Below are 22908 nucleotides of genomic sequence, written 5' to 3'. Positions count from 1 at the left end.
TGGATAAACTGTAGTTATAGGTACTATATTATGAGCATATGTGTGAATAAAACTAATTTAAATTTTGTTTTTCGTTTTCAACTACGTGGTAGCGTGTCTGGGAAGTTTAAAAAGTCTGACAATTTGTCAGTGAAAGGGGAAAGTTTCACATCACGAATACCATTGATAAGACGTGATAACATTCCATACCTGACATATTGTTACTTTCAATGTAAATTAAATTTAAAATGTTTTTCTTAATATTTTTATAAACACAATTTTACGAGAAATGTAGGGAAGTTTCCAACGAGCGAGTGAGAATAATGATAACATCTTAAAATATAGTACAACATTTTAATTTTGTACAACTGTAAAGAATGAAAATATAAAACGGCTAGTGTCCTTGCACAGACGTAATTTTACATACAGCTAGTATACTATTATTGTATAATCCGTAAAAATAAGACCAACATTTTATAATGTTACTATATATTATTATAAAATTCCGAATAAACGTACTTATATTAAGATTTAAATGTTTTCGATGGAACGCGATCAATAATAAATTCAAGTGTGCGTGCAGCAGTCGTAATTCGTGAAGCATAATATCATAAAGAGCACACCGACCCGGATTATATTATGTAATTTATTATAGTCCTTTACTTATATGACGTATAGCTGAATGCGGTATACTTACACGAGTGACGACTGCTGCTAGTGCTGCAGTTGTTACCGCGCCACGCAGTCTAGTACCGCGATGCGATAGATATCGACGCAGTATTTTACCATAACAATATTGTATACCTACAGCGTGGTACAGCAAGTAGACAGTTTCGTCTCTAAACATCGATTGCCCGCACTGTGGTTTTGTAAAATGTTTGATTTTTCGAAACATCCGAGAAAGTAGCTGTCACAGGTACTGCCACTTTACATCGATCAGACTTATTTATTTCACTAATTTTTAGACTTTTAAAAAAACAAATCTTTTCCCCGGTGACCAATGTTTTTAAGTGTTTTCGAGTCGATCGAGTTTAAGTAATGTGAGTAGGTAAGAATCATGTGCCAGTGAAACATACCCCCAAGTGTCAGAAGGGGCGGGGGATACTTGACAAAATAACTGGCCGAAAATTCGACCGAATACGAGGGAAAAGATTGAATTCGAAAAATCTCGACAGATAACCGGCCTGTGTGATCGGCCTGTATAATAATATATACAATATCAATAATGACATTAATGATATTCAACGTCCGTTTGTCGGTTTGTGTTTTGCAGGTCACGAGGTCGTTGCGAGCGATGCCGTAGTGGCGGTGGGGTGCCGGAATGACAAACAGCCCTGGGGCCTACCATGCCGCCGCCGCCGCCGAAAACAACCGTAACATCGGTCACGCAGCTGCGACGTCTACGTCGACGACAGCGCAGGGACGCCGCAGTCAGACCGACGCTTCTCACTACATCATGCCAGCGGACCCGTAAGACCTTTTTTGTTACATCGTTATTTTTATTTATTTATTTTTTACCACGCTCTCGTGCGTCACGTAGTCTGTACGCGATTTTTTTTTTTATCCAAGAGCCGCGAGGACGACAGCGAAAACTTATTATTATTATTATTATACATTTAAAATGTATATAAAAAAAAGGAAAAGCAATCAGAAACAAAAGTCTGGTAAGGTAGCCGCCTTTGAATCAACATAACAGTAATTATATTATTATCGTGTGATGTGTAATGTGGTCATACGTAATATACACTGCACACGTACACAGAAATATTGATGTTTTAACAAATACCTAATAATATTGAGTGATAAAGCAACTATACATTTTTTTATCGTAATTTAATGAAGTAATTATTCTATAAGAATTAATGCCTTGCCTATACCCGTAATATTTATTTTAGGCTTACATCCACCCTTGCTGTTCTCGTTATAGGACCGGAGAGCTTTATATTGTTGGGGTAGATATAGATGGCGAGAGTTGGGTTGGAATGGTCTAAATTCAGTAAGCCACAGTAAAGTTATTTTTTTCATTATTCAAAATCAATTTTTGTTCAACCACCTAAAAAATAATAACAATGAAACGAAAACCCTAAGGATAGAAAATAAATAAAAAATAACGAATAGTAAAATAAATAAATTGTAGAAGGTCTGACGGTTTAATCGACATCGAATATTATTTACGACTTTGGCCCTCTATCTATTCCGAGTACACCAACACATTATAATAAATATACGTACGTGTTCTGGATCAGTGTCCATAACATGTATTGTCTGTCCGTGTTCACGGAATCCCGAGCAAGTTTCATGGAGTTGTCGAGTACCTGTAGTTATTTTGCTGCAGTATAATTTTTTTTCACCCCACGTGAATTCTTCTTGACCTATATCGTAATTAATAGTGAATATTTTTACTTGGTTTTCATCCGACCTGGAAGGCGGTAAGAGTTCCGGAAAACTACGCTAGTAAATCGACTAAAACGTGCCACGGCCATGTTGTAGGTAAACTCTAGCCGTGGGACTCAAATGGGAGGTAGAGAGTATAACATCATATATGAAATGCGGAAATTGTGAATCGTTTATATAGTTAACGTTTGAAGCAAAAGCCGTTTACGCATGGACGAACGCAGCGGATCGAGCATTATATTACTCGATATGTTCGGAAGAACAGAGAGATGTTTCGTCACTATAGTACTGCGCGAGCGCTCCCCCCCCCCCACCAAAAAAAAATGTTTACGGAATGTGATTATGCTCGCCGTAAATCGTAATAGACATTATCGTGTGTATTTTTCGTTGTACACATACATATTATATCCTTATGAATCGATATCGAATCAAAGAGTGAATAAAATGGCACAATCGAAAAAATGTCGTATACTAAGTTCAAAAGACAAATGACGACAAGGACGCAGAAGAGGTGACCTCAAACAGACGATGTCAACTGCACTTGCAGGAAACACTCTCGAACCAGTGGATATTATTGTCTCTGCACATTTATAAATCGAAACTATAATTTACCTCCGGGAACGTATAATAATGATACGAGTAAATATAGTTATAATAATACTTTCGGCTACGTATATCCGCGATGACAATCGAAAACTTTTGCACTCACTCGATTTGACCTACATGTCGGCTTCCACACGGGGCACATATGCGGTCATAATAATAATAGCGTAAGTACAACAATTTAATATTATTATGACGGTGAAGCCACGAAGTTGTTTTTGTTGTTGTTTACCATCCAGTTTATTTCTATACATTAATGTCTTTGGTTTCGGATAAGCTCTATTTTTGTATTGTTCGTCGACCCTCTTCAAAGACTATTCTCGTGACGTTCGAACAGGTGTATATACATAAGTATTACTGGTGGAACAGCAGAGTTGGGTCCTCGAGACCGGTATGAAAGCCACGCTACAGGAGCTCGAGAAGCTGATTGTCGGGTTCGTGGATTCCGCTGTCATGTCTGGTGTGTTTTTTATAGTAAAAGTTCCTATTTTACTATGTTTATTTAATAATAACATCGAAAAAAATGCCTTAGAGGCGTCCCAGGTTGTCTGAGGCACTCATGTAAAATCGGAAAACGATGGAGACGGAGTGACGGTTCGGTTCGAGCAATGGTCATTGTCTATTATTTATGTGATGTGTATTATAAAGATGACATGCTTAACTCGAAGCGAAATAATAATATTATGATGATTTGATGGAGCTAAACCAGGAGCGATTAAATGCATCACTAAGATTGTATCACTATGATGCGTATGCTACAGTTCCGGGTACCTCATCCCTTTAAATGCAATGACTGCCGACATTCTTTGAACATTATGGTAAAATTAATATACTATAATAATCTCTTCTTCTTCTTTTCCCCGGGTTTAATATACTTCAGGACCATACCAGCTCACAACTAATTCCCCATCCTTCTCTGTCCAAACATATAGGTTCCTCCTATTAGAATTACTCCCCAAAATAATATCTTTGATATGCTTTTTTAAGCACTTTCCAAGTGCATTCTTGGTTTTCCTAAAGATTTTTTCCCGCAGGGTTGTGTTCCATCATTCAGTGAATTGTGAATTGTGATTTCTTCAAGCATTGCCTGCCAGCCCATCTCAATTCTTCTCTGCACATAAATTTCAATATGTCACTAGATATAATATAATATTGTTATATGTTTATACTCTTTGTTCACCTCCACTATCCCGTTATGCGTTATCATTGGCTTTGCCATATGTTCTCTGCATAAATTTTCTTTAAAAAATAATTAACTCATTTTCGTCGATTTTCCTTAGTTGCCAAGTTTATCCCCATACGCATCATAACTGGACGTATCTGCTGAGAAGCGTATATTGCTGTTTTTCATTCTTCTCCTGACAATGCTCGTGACTTTGGCACAACTTCGTGAGTTTATATTTTGTAATATTTACTTCCCGCTTGAATTATCGTAGCTACCATCGTTTGTTGTTTCGTTATTTTCAGTTTATTTGTACGCTTATATCATTATAATATACGCGCCGTAAATTCCCGATTATAAGTGACACGACATGTTTGTAGTTGGTCGTTTGGCGAATAAATCTCAAGCTTTATGCCGGTCGTTTTATATTACAATACCTATATAGGCGGTCAGTTCACGTGCAGTAATAATGTAGTATTGTAACGAATATATTTTCAAATCTTTTTCCCTTCCATGTTTAAACACCGTATACCAGCTACCATAAGCCGATAAACGCATTAGACATTTACACGCAAAATACAAATATATATATATATATATATATATATAATCGTATATATCGTTAAAACGTGCGCGAAGCTTAAACGTCGATTATGTTTTATTTATGCGACTTAAAAACAGCGCGACAATATAATAATAATATCATGTTGCCGAGGCGTGGCCGACATCCATACCATTTATATAGGACAAGAGGTATCAAAACAAAATTCGTAATAACACACAATATGATATCACGATACCCTCAAACAAATCGTTCGGTTGTTTTTTTTTATATATATTATTACATATATGTTTTGTATTAAACTATGAAAAATAATAAAATTTAATGACCGAAACGAGAACAACAACATGTATGGTAGGTATACAACTATATTATTATTACGGCGTAGGTACGTTGTGTCGGAGTTACACGGACATAAAATTTAATGAGATCTCGTAAAAAAAATAAAAATCCACGTTTGTATCAATATGTTTTGGGGTGGTTGGAGGAAGGTTGATACGGTTACAATGAAAAGGATAATAGTGCAGCGAAATATTAGTTTAAAAAAATAAAAACGCTTACACTGTATAGGTAGTTTTTTTTTTTATGGCACGTTCTTCAAGGAGAACCGTACTGAATACAAACTAACACCGAGAGAAATTCAAATGCTTAAAAAGTTATAATCCCGTTTTCGTAAGATTACAATATAATATATAACGTAACATCCGACATTAAATTCCGGGTTAACATGTTGTTCAATTTGGATTAAATGATTTAAATATTGTTAAATAAAGTAAGTTTCAGCATTTCAGTTTGAGCTTGTTCATTTTTTAGAACATTAGTCTGGATAGTATTCGAGTTTAAATGATTGAACTCTTTTTGGTATTGTGTGAAGTAGGTATAAATTTATGGAACATTTGAGATTCACAAAAATCATTAAATCTAAAGAATAAATATTAAATCAATTTTTAAAAAAACCGGAGATCTCGCTCCTGCTATTTTCCTACTATGTTTTGAGTGTAGTAGTTTCATCTTAATATTGTGCATTGGTAATTTCAATAATGTATGTATTTTAATTTTAATTGCATTATAAACAATTAATGTGTATGAAATAATAATTATGTGACTAGTGATTTTTTGAAAATTGGTGATGCGTAAATATTCTTCGTTTACACGTCATAGTTTTTGGTGAGTTTTTCCCAATTATAAGAAAAGTGATGAGATTTTTCCTATACTGGACCACAGTAGGTAAACATTTTTTATGCATCAAAATGACAATAGACTAAAAAAAAAATGTATACATTTCAATCAATAATCTATAAAGCGTATTCAATCAAAAGGACTATACTTTGATAATTATATTAACTTAACTGTGATTTGAGTAAAAAATGTTCAGTAAATATCTACAGTTATAATATACACGTTTCACTTTTAAATCATATTAAGCACGATCAAAGAACTTTGAGAAGTTTTATTGAATTATCGTGAAAAAAAAACTACATGATTGAAAACATTTACGAAAAGCCAAAGAGATACTAAATAACCTACTCGTATATAATACCATTACACATGACTTTTAAACATTCCGTTTCAAAACTATTAATCAGGAAAAAAGTTATCATCTGTAAACCATTGATATGTTCCTGCCGCACACTGTGTAAAGGAAAAAAATGTTCCCTACAAATTGATGTTATTTACCTTTCTATACGCCATACCTCGTACAGAATTGGACCACGTGATGGTAACAATACGACCTGTATCTACGCCGTTTTGTAGGGCTACGTACGCGTATGCCAAAACGTCGAGACGCACATCTAGGCTATTTACGTAATGAAAACGGTTTCGGTCGAAACAAAAACGAAACGAAACGAAAAAAAAAAAAATAATAATAATAATAATAATGCATAAAATATAACTGACACACAATACGAGAAAAATCGTTTGGCAACCGGCCCTGCAGCTGCTGCGACTGACCGGCCGCGACGACTCGTGCCAGGGTTACGGGTTCGGCTGTGTCTACGACGTGTCTCGTCTTTTATTTATTTATTTTCTTTGAAGCGACCTAGTTTCGTATTTTAATGTCGTCGTCGTCGTCGTCGTCTTTGTCGTGTACGGACTAGCAGCTATCGTTTTGCGCGTGAAAAATACGCGCGGGCGCGTGTGAGCGGAAATCCGGTAGTCAACAAACAGCCTTTGCCCCCCGACGACTCTGTGATCCCCTGGGCGATTCACGTCCGCTCAAGTCGCTCGAGGCGGAATTAATGGAGGTTCGTCGGCGCGGCGTGGCGGCAGATGTTGAGACGTGCCGAAAAATTTGTCATTTTGAGCGCGTGACGTAATGGCCACGCTGTTATAACAATATAACGATGTAATATATATATATATTATGTGTATAATATAATATAATGGCCACGCTGTTATAACAATATAACGATGTAATATATATATATATTATGTGTATAATATAATATAATGTACAGCACTGTATATTGTGCATACAATAATAATGTGCACACGCCCACCTCCGGGTCCAGGTTATCCGATGACACACTCTCCATACCCACACGTTTTCGCGCACACAATGAGCCGATTTACATGCGACCTGAAATCCCCGGACCTTTGCAGCGCGGAAACGGCTCGCTTCGAGAGTATAAAATAATAATAATAATAATAGCAACATCTCGAAAGGTGACCCGTGTCGGACAAAAACGACCCTTAACTATATATCCGTTGCCGCGGCGGGGGTGCAGTTCAAAGTCGTCTGCAGTTATACCACTGCAGACACTATAATGAGAATAAATTATGGTCGTATATTATACAGTCTGTGTGCTTGTACTCGTTTCGCCTGCACCACCGCGATCTAGATATTTAGGTTTACCTATACCGCAAAGGACACGTATAGATTACTGTTTCATATGCGACAACATCGATATATTTGTATAATATTGATGTGTGGGCTACGTGTTTTGTATTATGTGCGGTGTGCAGCGCTTGTACCACCCCGCGACGTCGTTTGGCGAAAAGAGGCGTCCTACCCCGACCGGTCTTATTATCTCACCCATGACCATAACAACATGTGCATAATATTATGTAGGTAGTTACTGTACGGGGGGCATACAACTCAAAGATACAGACTCAGTACGTATTTGCATATTACACTATTAAATTATAGGTATTTATAAAGTACCTAATTATTTTACAAACATAATATGTTTCAAAAGGACAATAACAGTTTAAAATAGGTACTCTATAATATATAGCTAAATATCAATACCCAGAGTAAAATGTAGATGGTGAATGTCGAACTAACTTCCTTGGACCGAATGATAAGTGATTATCTACCTATTATTGTTATTTGGTGAAAAAAAAAAATTTTAAAAAAATGGTGATCAAAATATTTTAAATATAATCACTAATAACAATTTACATAGTTATATTATAATATAATACATAATGTGTTCGTAATTAGTAAAATTCAACACCTTAAATAAATTTTGTATTTACAGTTAACTACTGCGTTTGGCAGTACCAAGCTGATAATCCTTCAATATCCAGTGACAGCCACTGACAGGGATCAAAAATGCATAACTATTAATTGCAGATGCATAATTTATGATAATCAATGACAATAAAATTAGTCTAACGGAGCACTAGCTAAGAAAAAAAAATGTTACTAACATATTTTTTCCGATTAAATGTTACCTTGTTACTTTACGGCACTCACGTATTTAGTACCTACCTACTTTGTCCGTAATATATGTTGTACAGAGTGAAACAAAATAAGCTAGATTACTATGTATATATTATTATTAATGTCTTATATTTTTGTTAAAAAATACTAATGTCTTAATGTTCTAACGCCAATAACCTTTGTTGTTGCGGCTTAAATAAATAAAAAAAAAAATAAGCTAGGAATAGCAGGTACCCGTGCTATAGCTTATTGACAATGTTATTTTACGCATATGGTGCTTATTCATATTAGCATACATATACCATAATAATTATGGTAAATTGATTCTAATAGGTTGTGCTAAGTTAATGACGAGATTACTGTACGAATAATAATGATTACGCATGCGATTAATGATAACAATTTGTGACAGGTGACTTTGAGGAATACCTATACGTTAAGTTTAATTAAATCAATCATTTAACACTGACTATATGACTATAGTTAGTTAGAGATAATGGAATATTATGAGATCGAATGAGTTGTTTTACGAAGAACGTCCCGATTACGCGGCTAAACTCGATAACCGTAGCATTTATCAGACGAGAAAATTATTACAGTCCTACTGTATAGTACCCATTCAGTATTCACATCCAAATAGTCTTTTTCATTTTTCGTTGCAAAATATATTATACACAATGTCTTAAATAAAATAAGTATCTACCTACATTACTTATGTTCAATGATTTTAAATCCTTATATACATCTAACTTCATATTACTTTTTTTTAATATCCATAATTATTATACACATTGAATCTGTCCAAACGTAATTATATTGACTATTGTATTTTGAATTGTGACCTATATTATTTTATTCATGATAATAATATAAATATCCTCATGGTCAAACATATCATTCGCCACTCCCAAAGTTTCGGTAATATTAAAGCCGAACTTGAAATTTCAGAAAATCTCGATGAAGCATTAAGTCCAGATCAAGACAACACCAAAATATGCTTAGAATTAAGTATTAACTAAATTTTAAAATCTAGTACAACATATTATATTTAATGTATCATAATCGTACTATTGCAACCTATTACTGTACAATGTCATGAGCGAATAACCATTGTCATTGCAGCTTTAATTGAATAAAAAATAATGACAATTTGTAATCTATCCCTTCAAACAAATAAGTTCAATAGCTGGTATATAGCGCAGATAATTCAAGATATACATTTCTTTAGAGCCGGTACGATTATGATTTTCAAAATCAAATCGAGATTGTTTTAAGTTTTAAAAACTTTATATATTAATGGTAAAATATTTTTAACTAACTCATAGTAATTTACAACGGTCAGTATAGACGTAATTGGCGGTGCCGTCGAAGTAATGAGCAAGCAGTTCCGGCTGCGTCGTCGATAATACGGGAAAAAAAAGTTTAAACACAATACACGATTATAATTAATAATATTATGAAATATTGAGTTATTAGTTATTATCGAAACACAATAAGGTAAAATAAAAACTGCTCGAATAGCGATCTAAATTCACAACAGGGTAGTTGGTTATTATTATAATTTTTCTTTACATCAGCAGTAGAATCGACAAACGTTTTGAATCCGAAAATATTTATTATGGTAATAATGGAGCTCTCTGTGCAAATATGAAATACCATTATAATAATATAATATGTATATATAGGTAGTTTGGAATTCATTCCGGTTCAGGTGTTTAACCCGGGCCATTAAAGTGGTTCAGCTCTATTAATTAGTTTTCAAAACGCAATACGGAACGGCAGAGGTGTATAAATACAGTAAGAGTATATTACAACTTATTTAAGAGCGCGCTACACACGCGTACACACTCACGCACACACGTACTCGCATAAACAAGGTGATCCATTTAAGTGTTTACATTTACTATTTTGAAAAGTTTTGACTTTTTCAAAAAAAAAAGATTTTTATTACATAATTTGAAATTTAAAAAAAATCATGTTTACTATTATTATTTATTGTATACATTTTTTAATTATTTAGATTAAATATGTATAAATTATTGGTAAATAATTAACTTCTCGTAAAGAATTTGATATCTAGGTATATCTATATAGTATATAATATATGTATCGAAGTATTCCAAATAAAAATTTTGCTTTAGGATCTGAAATAAAAAATTTATGTTGTCATTGTATGAAGTAAACAACTTAAGAATCATACAGATATAATATTTCAAAAAAAAATTGTTACGTAAAAGATACAATAATTAAGTAAAAAAATATTTTAGAAAGAATTAAACTTTTTTAAATAGGTAGTGAATTTATTCGATGCATAAATTAATTTCTTGTATATACAAGCGGGCAACTTCTTCGTCAAAATCAAACGAAGTCGAACATTTAATAATAAAAATGAACACAATATTATTATTTCGACTACCTACGCATAACGTGGAATACAGGTAACAAAAAAATCAGATTCGCCCAAAATAACTAATAATAATGAATGTTTTCGTCGTCGCTGAGCGTAGCATTTATAGGAATGTGATTATTTGTGTTAAAAAATATAAAAATAAAATGGCCGCACAGCATTTAGTTGACCACGAATTTGCTGGTTTCAACAGGTGTATTTTCCTGGCAGCCCCACTTTTGAATGTTTGAACCAAACCCGGGGCTTTTGATTCTTCTTCGTTTCAACGTCATACACGAAGTAGCTTTGCACTGTACGCACAAAATACTACACAGAAGGGTTTGGATGATTTTTCCCGCAGAGCTGACGCCGCGGAACGGATGGAAAACCGTAATGCATGATGCCACTCCCCAAATACATACTATGAATACCTGTACTGTTTGTGAAATCACATATTGTGCCACTTATTTAACTGTACTTCAACATGTCAAATTTTTCACACATCTTGCTCGTAACTTGAGTATCCGAGTTTTAGTGTGGAGACGCGGTTACGCTTTTTTCTTTTATTTCTAATATTATCAAACTATATATATATATTGTCCAAAACTATTACACATCAGTTACTGTCGACTGAATTAATATATGCATACGCTTTAGTGTAACTAAATGCTTAGTGATGGCATAAAATAGAATATTAAAAAAATTAAGATTAGCACCTAATTTTAATAATTTAATCGTTTAAATGATAAATTATAAAATAAAGTATTGATCTTAAAATGTCAATTACTTACTACCTATATACTATAGTACAATATAACTGTGGTTGTTGAATATAAATATAATTTTTCGTATTATGACGTACAATGAAGCGCTCTGGATAACTCTATACAATGCGGAATGTACAACGTTTGACATTTGAGAATACCCTGATTTGCATGATGAAAAACTAATATGACGTTTTCGTGCTTGAACAAGCTGAATAAATCGTCAGTGTAGGTAAAAAAAATGTCCCACCTAAAAATTGGTAGATGCCTACATGTGCACCCCCTCTCCACTTAGTCGAAACCGGGAATAGATCGATTGAAATGACATACGTGGATGGGGGGAGGAGGTGTTTGCAACAACTAACCGTAAAAAAAAACGTGGAATTATTCATACACCTCGCCGAAAAACTTGAACATTCAAATACAATGCGTGTTATCCTCTGTCTTCCTCATATACCTCGCCAAATAATATTTGAAACCCTGTGATGATGTGACATCTGGAGAAGGAGGGGGAATATATCTGCGACAATTCACGATTTTCGATCAAGAATTCGTGGAATTATTCAAATGTTTCACTGAAAAACTGAACATTGAAATACAACTTGTGTCCACCCCTCCCCTCCGAAGACCGAAAATTACGGAAAAAAAGTTGATGATGTGTCACTTGGGGGGGGGGGGGGGTGTATTTGGAACAGCAGCGTGAAAAAAAAAATGAAGTTATTCAAAAGTTTCGTTAGAAAAGTTTGAAAACGAAATTCAATCTATCCCATACCTAGGCGCCCATCTCTTGGCCCGAAAGGACACCTCGGAGTACGCGGACACAATAACACTCGTACAAAAATTATATTTGTATGTGCATTATTCCGTATTATCAAGGAAATAATAATACGGTGGTCACCGCGAGCTTTGGTGTGGGCAATAAACGTGCGACGCCCTCTGAGCGACACGACGCCACAAATTAGCTAATGGCCGTACTTCTATAATTTGATGTTTTTCAATTACCTTATATGTACCACTACAACCACTCTGCAGAACTTAGGAGTAGCCCGCAGTACGGGACCGGCGGTTACGGTTTGGTAGTGTACACGCAGTTTCGACGGTTTCCGTGCGGTTGTAGTCGTGTAGGACGTGACCAAAATAATTTTATTACTCGTTTGTTTTAAGACAACCAAAATGAGATTTTATGGTCCACCCGTATTCCTTACATTATACAGCAATAGCTGTGTAACACACACACGCACACACACACACACACACACATACACACACACATACAGATTAACAGATTATATTAAGTAAGGCTTCCACGATACGGTCTGCTGCAGTCTGTTGTTCTACTGTATAAATCATTTGATATCTACCTACACTTTGCGACGGGTCGGTTGATTAATTATTTGTTACTTTTTCAATTAATCTCGAAGCACTGGATTTGAATAACACAGCGCATTATGTACAAAGCGAATAACACACAGCTCCGCGCGAATATTTTCACCGTTGATGTTTACAGTTTTATTGAATGAAAAGCATCAGACCCAAACTGCAGGTATATGATATTAGATATTATATTAATATTATACTGCAGCAGCTCACATTATAGACTGCGCGACGCATATATAGGGCAACCTATCAGCGTGTCATAGTTGCTACAGTCGACGGGTACGTTATTAACTCTGAGCAGTCTGATCAATGTTCATATTTTCATATTTAATCGGGAAATGTGATTTCATTATGCCTGCCGGATTGACGTACATCCCCATTTTAGTAATATTTTAGTTGGAACCAACGATTTTGTCTTCGTTTAAACTATACGCTCTCGATTAATGTCGCGCAAATATTTGCCAAACCAACATAATATTATTTCATCGAATTTTCTCGTACAGTCGTATAATATACCGTTTAAAGTTTATACGTTTCTTCTTCATATATGGCCGTATTGTTAAACTTTGGACGTTCGTTGTGATACGCGAGTATCGAAGTATGCACTAATAAGATTCCGATACCTCCTGCGAGGGGAGTAAAAGCAATTCTACTAATACTTTTGTAGTAACATTGTGTTTTAGAAAGTTCTATAGACATACTTAACAACACATTGTTTTTCGAAGAACGGTCTGTGTTTAACAATTACATTTTAGCTACGATCGCACAAACGTTAAGTAACAACTAACAACCTTAATATTGTTAACATTTTAATTTAAAAACGAATTTAAACATTTAATTATATTTTACACACAATAAATATTATATTGTTTTATTAAAAGCAAAATACATTTTGCATCGCCTAAGTCTTCCCAACTACAACCTCGTAACGTATTTTACGTCAATGTTCCTTTACCCAATATTATGATACGTACATAACTTTTGTGAAAAAAAAAATAAACCTGGAATCGATTTTAACTATTACGTTCTATGAACCGGCTGTAGGATGAGTGTTGATTAAAAATACATTTCTATGTTTTTCGTTATGACTTAAATTGGCTAGGGGCCATTATAATTAGATTTAGTTTGTGAACCAGTAGATTTTTGTATCACTCTACCTTATTTGTCTTAGTTCTTGACTGAAAGTAAGAGCGCGTAGGAACGTCAACCCTGCTACGGGCGAGAAATGTTATTTTTCGTTTTGCGTGCCATTCCACATTTTGCAACTCACCTTTCTACATTCCGCTTCTCATATATTTTGTCTCTTCCTGTTGTTCGTCTTTTTAATTTTCCTACAGCTCTAGATTTGTTGGTTCTTTCGTACCATTTGCATGTGAAGTTTTTTTTTCATTTTAAATGTTAAACAAATCTTATATTGTCTAACTTCGTGTAACGTTTGCCAGAAGTCACCGCAGTGACGCATTTCTGCAATAGTGATTTAAAATTTCGTTACTGTTTCGTGCTGCGATCGAAGATTGGAATAGTGTCACGTCTTTCCATTTAAACATTCCCGAAAAGTCCATTTACAATTTTAATGGTGCGAAGTGACAGCTCGAAGCGTATTTGCGTATTGATAACAGTTTTCCGTGCTTGCAGTATACAACAGTAATGTTCTCGATACGTATCACCGCCATAACCAGCCTGGAGGTCTCCAGTCTGGAGGGCCCCAATGCAATTTGTTCATAATATTTTTTATGTATTGAGCAAATGTATTCAGTGCGTAATTATATTGAATATTTTTCGAATTTGTCACGTGCCTATCAGTTAATTATTGGTTTAATTGACAAATCAATTTAATGGCTGGTAAAAGGATCCCTACGTAGGTCAACGAGTTATACATTGCACGTTTCGTGTTATGAAAGTTTAATTATTTTTTACACTAGTTAATATGATATGTGAATCATATATTATAATATTATTACAGCTCAGAAGGAGATTTTAGTTTTAAATTATAACCACTATTAATCGTTTTTAATACGTATTGATCGTTATACGATAGCAATTAGATATTGAGTTATACCCTTTAATGCCTGTGTAAATATTTATAGTTTTGAAATGTTTAAATTATACAAAATAAAATTGTTTTTTGATTGTGGTGTATAGTTGGTATATATACCTATTAGTTATTACAATAAACCCTGGCAGCGGCGTATCAAAATGTTTACTAGAAAAATATTTATGTATAGAATTTAAATTAAACATAAAAAAACAATACTTTTTAAATCCGTTTGTATCTCGCCGTAGATGAGTTTGCAATACTCTTAAGTCTTAATATTAGTTATATTAAGTTGTCACGCTGTTAAGAAACAAAGTGTTAGCCATGGGCTGTGGCCACAGGAGTGTTTCTTTTAACGCCAGACACTGAAACACACAATAGAAATATATTGTTCGAATGTACCGGGATTTACAGTAGGTATATAATATAATCTCCGCTTTCTAACAAAACATGACTCGATGAAAGTTCCTTTTTTGTTTTCGGTACAAAAGTTTACGTACATAAATATTATTTTTTCACATTTTCCGTTAATAAATTTAAAAAAGTCCAACAAATACATGCATGTAATATACAACTGAGTTTGAACTTATGTCCCACGGCGGTATGCGATGCTTTTTTTTCAAAATGTTTGTTAATCGTATATAATGTATGGTTTCGACCAATCGTAAAAGTGCTGACATAATAACACAAAGGCGGACCCCGAGTACAGTAGAAAAGGATTGAATTTTTCAAGACTTTTACATGAAAAATTGTTAACTTATAATTTTATTTTTATTATGACCCACATTAATGATTACAGTTTAAATAGATATATCGTCAAATAGGTTCCTAAGTTTATTTCATAAAAATGTATGATTTTCAACGACGGTAACGACTCTTCCTTACATTGTATTACTCGTATATCGTCGGTGTCTTGCCAAAACTCATAAACGTCGACATTTCTATTTTTTGTCGATATGTGGACTTTTTACCTACCAGATGTAATATCCACACAGTATTGCAAGTATGCCTACTGAAAACGGCACGTGACATATGTCTAACGATTGAAAAAATTTTAAAAACACATTTTTTTCGTTCTGTTTTTAGGCATAGTTGTTGTGACCCCGCTCCGACAGTTCTCTCTGGCGCCGGAATATGTCTGATAGTGTTGGGCTACACGATGTTTGGCGCTTTTACGTTCATGACGTTGGAAAATGGCGGCCGGGACAGCGTGCAATCGATCAGAGGCGGGCAGCAGCACCCACAGCCCCAGCCTCAGACCCAGCAACAACAGCAACAGCAACAGCAGCACAACCAGCCGCAGCAACACCAGCAACAGCAACAGCAGCACCAGCAACAACAACAGTCGCAGTCACAGTACCAGTTGGCCCGGAACGACAAGCTCAGGGCGCAGACTGTCGAGAAGCTGTGGAAAATCACCGAAGACCTGAACATCCTATACCGGGACAACTGGACCAGGCTGGCCGAAGAGGAGATCCTCAAGTTCCAGGACTCGTTGATCAGGAAGTACGGGGGCCCCAACCAGACCGATCGAAGACACCGGTGGAATTTCGCGTCATCGTTCCTGTACTCGTTGACGTTGATCACCACTATCGGTAAGTCCAAAAATATACAAAAATATTAACATAATCTAGGTACAATACCTCTGTTGAGCACAGCACAACCACAAAAAAAAATGTACTTCACTGGAAGAGAAAAAAATATAGGTACTCTATGTCCATTTACATCCAAAAAATTCTGGTCTATTATAATGAATCAATATCGACCTAAATGGTCCTTTAAGCACGAAAATATGTTATAGTAGCACATGATTAAATTGTATTGAACCATTATACTAATCAATTTTTTTATGCAACTTGGCATATATAGGAATTATTTAATCAAATTAGATAACATATATGATGTACCTCGCAAATACGTTTGTGCGTTTCTCGAATATACAATACAATAACGCTCTGCAGCATACACTAACACTATAATGCACATATTATTATAAAAGGTTGGTCGGGTAGTAGTACACAATGAACAAAATATTATAATATATAGTTATTGAAAATGAATAGAAAACAGAAAATTGAGTTGTATACAGTCAGAATAACGTACCTATAGTCAGAATGATTATGTTATTCGATATTAATTTTATTCATGCATCGATTGACTGACGTATTAATTATATTAATAGTAACTATATGAAACGAAATAATTGAAAAATATCATGTCGTTATTTCAAGGAGGAAAATGGAATTGGTTTTTTCGGATGATTGCTATATATACCTATTACGTGCGTCGACGGTTTTCGTTATTTTTTTTACACTTCAAAACCTACAAACGCCAACCGATTAGGTATTATTATTGTTTTGCCGTCTACTCTTGAAATTTTTCGTTGTGCATTTCAAAGAAAATCTTATAGCGTGTAAGGCAGACGAAAAACCAATTAAAATTAAATATTCCGTGTGTTAAATTTGCTATTAAAATTAAATCTTTCGGTAACGAGTTATGTCAGAAACAACGTGTTATTCGTTATAATTATGCCAAGCAAGTTGCGGAGGTAAAGGAACATTTTAACGTTTATTCAAAATAATGTCAAGTGACTCGTTTTTAAAAGAGTGGGTACCTACATGAAACTTGGTTTGTATATTATGCACACTTATAATAATTACAGAAGTGATATTGTACGTAAGTGTGTAAATTATTTTATGCCATATACGTTTTTACCATATTTCGCGGCTGCGTTGAAATATTATTATGTAGATATACACGCTCATTTCACTTTCGCCGACACGTGTCAAATCTTTGGACGCTTTTTCGTTGTCAGCTCGCCATTGATAAATTATTAATTAAACTGCAAGATGTCTCCTTTCGCTACAAATTAAAATATTTTAATGGTTGACGAATAATTTGTCAAACCATATCGCATGTGTTTATTGATCATGTCAATCGGGTGTAAACTTAAATAAGGGGAGGGAGGTAACACTCAAAATGAGGCTAACTGAGATACAAAAACTGGGCTAGTTGAATTGTATATCGAACGTCCACAATAATAATTGTTATCCGTAGATAATGTTTTTCAAATAAAATTTTAAAAAAATGTTTTAAGAATCACTCATAAATTGTTTATTTATTTTAGGTAAGTATCTGTGTTTGTAGAAAACATTACAAAGATTTTTTTTTACATTGGTAAATAATAACCTAATGTACTCTTATATGTAAGTACACATCAATCATCTTATAGTTTCAACCATCTTTACATACCTATATATTATTAATTATTAAATTAAAATAACAAAATGGAACATTAAATTCAAAAATAGTTCTTAATCTGTGCCATCCAATTTGATTTAATTTAATAATTAAAATGTTATATTTTATGAAAATTATGAATAAAACATACATAATTCCTACATTTGAAAAAAATCTTAGCTTTGGCCAAGAGGAGGAGTGGCAGCCACTACCACCACCTCCATAACCACTAATGTAAATCATAATATTATGAGTATCTTCGTTATGAGATTTCGAAAACGATATCTCATAAACAGTCTTTATAATATTGGATTACTATAGAACAATACAGACTACAACTACACGTGTTATAAAATATCATATATTATGTACATTAAAGATTTAATTACGTGATGAAATTGCATACCGTTTTGCAGCGTGAATAGTTATTGGTAATTAAGAAATGGAATAAGCGCGTGTGTTTGTCAGACAGTTTGTCGTCTCTTAGAACACAGAATTTTAATTATCAATTATACCGTTCGAATTGGTCACAACTCACAAGGTTTTCAAATAAGAGCATTGTGGGTCGTATAGCGATCTGAAGTTGACCGACGAAATATCAATAATTTATCAAACGAAGTAAAATTTTAATCAAAATAATACAATGGACATTTTAAATATTAAGTACTTACTTCAGTGTCAAATGCCTTGATATTGATTAGATTTATTAAAAAATGTTCAAACAATAACTGCTACATAGTACATCACATTGGTGTTAAAATATAGAAACAAATACATAAAATGGCTATTCGTATTGACACGGTTTAACAGTTGTGCTTAAAATGCTTCATTTACATACATAATCTCGAGGTATACATAATTTTCCCTGAAATGACACTTGTAAAGTATATTTTTATTTATTAAAATGTCCCATGTGTATAGCTTTATAAGTCAGAGCTTAAGCTATCAAATTATAAAAACTAACCTCGAGTAAAACTGATTTAAAGCTGAAAATAACTATTATATATATTTTTTTTAATATTAAATCAAATTAAATATTTTCTGAATAGGTTGACATTATTTTTCCAACTTTTTAAAAATATTTTTCAAAAGTATGTCAAATAGGTAGATTTGATTCAAGAACAAATATACACTCGAAAAGTATTTAAAGTGTTTAAAATACTGTATTTTTTTTTTACATTTACTGGCTTATTTTAGGTTATTAACATAGATCTAAATTAAGGTAAATTTATAATTTAAAAATATATTGAAACTATTTATTCCTACAAATTAAAACTTATGGCCTATTTATTATAATTATTTAATATTTTATAATTATTTAAAAACCATAAATGTATAATACTTTCTATTATAGTTGTGTCCTACTACTTATGTCTTATACCTAGGTGTTGCAATTATATGCAGAATGGTCAATGGATAAATGTATTAGATCTTTATGGATATTATCTTTTTTTAAAGTACAAAATATAAAAATGAGAATTTTAAATATGTTAAAAATACACAATAATTAAACACTTAACAATTTATTATACACTTGTCACTTGTGTACAAATAAACTCTCTAATCTAAATATTCGAAATCCTATGCTAACTCGTAACTTTTGTCTTTAAATTACTTTCCTCTAGGTAGGTAGTTAATAGTTACATAGAATGATTCGGTCATAATAGAGATTTAATAATTTCTTGACTTTATAGACTGAACCATAAATTTATTGAAAATCCAGTCCAGTTCAATATTGGTTTTTTAGAAATTTTACCATGGTTTCCTTAAGTATACCATAAACAACCTACAATTGTCAAACCTTTTCAAAGAAGTCTATGCTGACGTAAAAAAAATTCCATTAAAAAAAAATGTAGAATGAAATTAAATTTATTACCATTTTGTGTTTTATAATTATACTATATAATAATATTAAATTGCTATCTTTCGACAAATCAAATTTGGTTTCTTTTATTTGTTTAATAAAAATATTTACTTCATAAGTTTATAATAAAGTGTTACGCTTTTAGTAGAATTATATTGAAAAGACTTAATTGTATAACCTAACTTATCAATATTTCCGTGCATTACTTGGAGGAAATATTACCCACTTAAAATATTGTTCAATAATTTTTCAACAATAGGTTATCATTTTAAATACATTGAGATTTCAATATTAGGAATTGAAATATTATGAAATACACGTCCTCAACCATATTTCGAGCAGGAATTCTGAGATTTGCGGCAGGAATTGGCAGGAATTGAGCACTAAATATTGGCGTTGGAAAAAGTTGAAAAATCTAAATGGGTGGTGTTGGGGAAATGTATGTATGAAATACAACTTTTAACCTTGTTACGCGTATTACTCTTATATTGATTACGAATTTTCTATAACATTAATAAATAATAGTTTATATCTTATAATAATTTAATGCATTATATTTAATGTTCTTTAAGGCTTAAAAACACTTATGTATAGGGTAAAGAGAAAAATGATTCACTAATTCCAGTCAGAAAAATATCAAGTCGCAAAGATTATTATGGGTTTACCTACATAAATATTTAAGTTACCAAAGCGTTTTTATTATAAAGAACCTATAATACAATTTTTAAGTTCTTTGCTCCTTTCCATCGTTGTAACAAAAATATCATAATAACTAAAGGAAATCTCTGAAAATTCTATATTATCATAAAAGTGCCATTCGTTTCCAATTTATGATATTTAGATGTATGACTATAGTATACGTTATGTACTCTAGACTATTTTGAAACTTTTAAAACACCCCTTACCAGACAATGTGATAACTTTGATTTCCATGGGAGTACATGGCTAATATTATAATATTCACACGGTATGTCGGTATACCAATCACTAGGTTGACAAAAGTGTACCTCTATATAATGGCTATATTTTGTTCGGTTTAGAACTTAAAGGTAGAAAGGCAACTAAATCAGAATAACCTTCGAATATCAAACACTTTAAGATGATTTCAGCTCGAGAAATAAACAGTCGTCAACATAATATTATATTATGCAGCCCAAATGTTGTAATAATTATTTTCTCTCGAATATATTATTATTACCCGCCCAAATTATTCAGATCGTTTAACCAGTAATTTCGATTCGTATACGAAACCCAGCGTACCGTCGAACTCAGCGATGTATGTTTAAATAATATTATGATGCTGAAAAAACACATTTTTTCCTCGTTTATTTGTTCGTTGGCGGTGAAAAGAAAAACGTTACTCGACCTTATGGAAATATACGCATATGCTCGCGTTTATACATCATTCGGGTATCTCCGCGGTGAGACGCTGCTTTTCTATATTATTCTAAATTTTCCCTCCCTCTCTCAAACTCGAGTGTATTCAAAGTGCAGTATACATTAAATAGGTATGTATTATAGTAGGATAATTTACTATCACGACAATCGAGTGCATAATAACATACCTATAGTGTGCACGTATTTTCTTTTGCTCGCACTTTGCAGCTCGGAAATAATTAATGTACCGTTTAATATTAAAGTTAAAATTAAATTAGATAAAAATTAAAATTCTGGTGGTGTTCGCGTAAAACGTACGACGTCCTATTCGTCGCGAAACAAATAATTTGCTTATAGTTACGACATTAAAACGATAATAATAATAATATATACCCAACGATACGGAACACCCAGTGCTAACCGGCCGGTATTCAAAACCTGCGCCTTAGCTGATGATGGGTAAACACAGTCTGCTGTCGTATTTCGCATTAATCGACTTTCGGCGACCCACCCGCGACTGTCGTACACGACAACACTGGTCCTCGAATATCGCCACTTGTTTACCATGTTATCATCATCGACGTGCTGATAATATATTATTGTGTACACCACACGTGCATGGGACGAATCGCAAACGAATCGCTCGAAAAGCCAAGTCGTTGAATTTCAACGAATCTCGTCATCTGTTTTCGTCGTCGTCGTCGTCGCATGTCTGCGAGTTTTTCATTCGATTTGGAAATAATAAATTACCCGTCGACCGAGTGTGCTGCATTAATGTAGGTACCAATATACATATACTAATATATCTGCAGTAGTGTATACATTTTCGTACGACCGATCGTTGGTAAAATATGTTAATCGTAAAATATACGCAGTTACATATATCATGTATACGAATCTTTCTATTTAAATAATATAAATTATTATACATTATTGCGATCGTCGAAAATACGATAATATGGCCTTTATCCGTTATTTTAGCGGAACGTCGATAATTAATAATAATATACCATCGGAATTCACTTCAATGTATTCATTTTTCTTTTGATTTTTCTTAACTTTAAGAGTTTCTCATACAATATATTATATGACGATAAAATAATGTAAATTTCGAGTCATCCTTCTGACGCGTGCATTCCGTACCAGACACAGCAGTGACTATTTTAATTAACTATGAAATTCAAACGCGTACCTACCTACAATAATGATGATATAATATGAATCGTGTTTGGCCGATATGAGATACACGTGTAGCACTTCTTGGCACAACGGCACACGACGGTGGAAATTTATTTATTCTAATAAAATGGTACGGCGCGTCGTTTTGTATACGTAACGCGTCCCAACTCGTTTCAAAGGCAATATTTAATATAATTTACTATCACCGTGTAAATGTACTATATGCCATATAATAGTTGTAGCACAACAGTGCACACGAACGCTTCCGTACTGTGTTTATAGGTACCTAAGCTCTTTCGAAAAAATAAAATAAAAT

The 22908-nt window shown here is 33.4% G+C and overlaps 1 protein-coding gene across 2 annotated transcripts in view; it reads left to right on the top strand.

Moving 5' to 3' along the window:
- Positions 1 to 22908, top strand: part of LOC111031545 (TWiK family of potassium channels protein 18-like) — a 106845-nt gene that overhangs the window by 71504 nt on the left and 12433 nt on the right. For both annotated transcript variants that reach the window (XR_002604216.1, XM_022311548.1), the window contains exons 3-4: positions 1253 to 1449; positions 16019 to 16527. Coding sequence is in view for 1 of the 2 variants with exons in the window: in XM_022311548.1 (XP_022167240.1) it covers positions 1301 to 1449; positions 16019 to 16527 (658 nt within the window). In the remaining variant the exon portion in view is untranslated. The remainder of the gene's footprint in view (positions 1 to 1252; positions 1450 to 16018; positions 16528 to 22908) is intronic.

Source organism: Myzus persicae, unplaced genomic scaffold (genome assembly GCF_001856785.1).
Source record: "Myzus persicae strain clone G006 unplaced genomic scaffold, MPER_G0061.0, whole genome shotgun sequence".
Taxonomy (NCBI): Eukaryota; Metazoa; Arthropoda; class Insecta; order Hemiptera; family Aphididae; genus Myzus; species Myzus persicae.
This window is presented reverse-complemented; position numbering and strand designations above follow the sequence as displayed.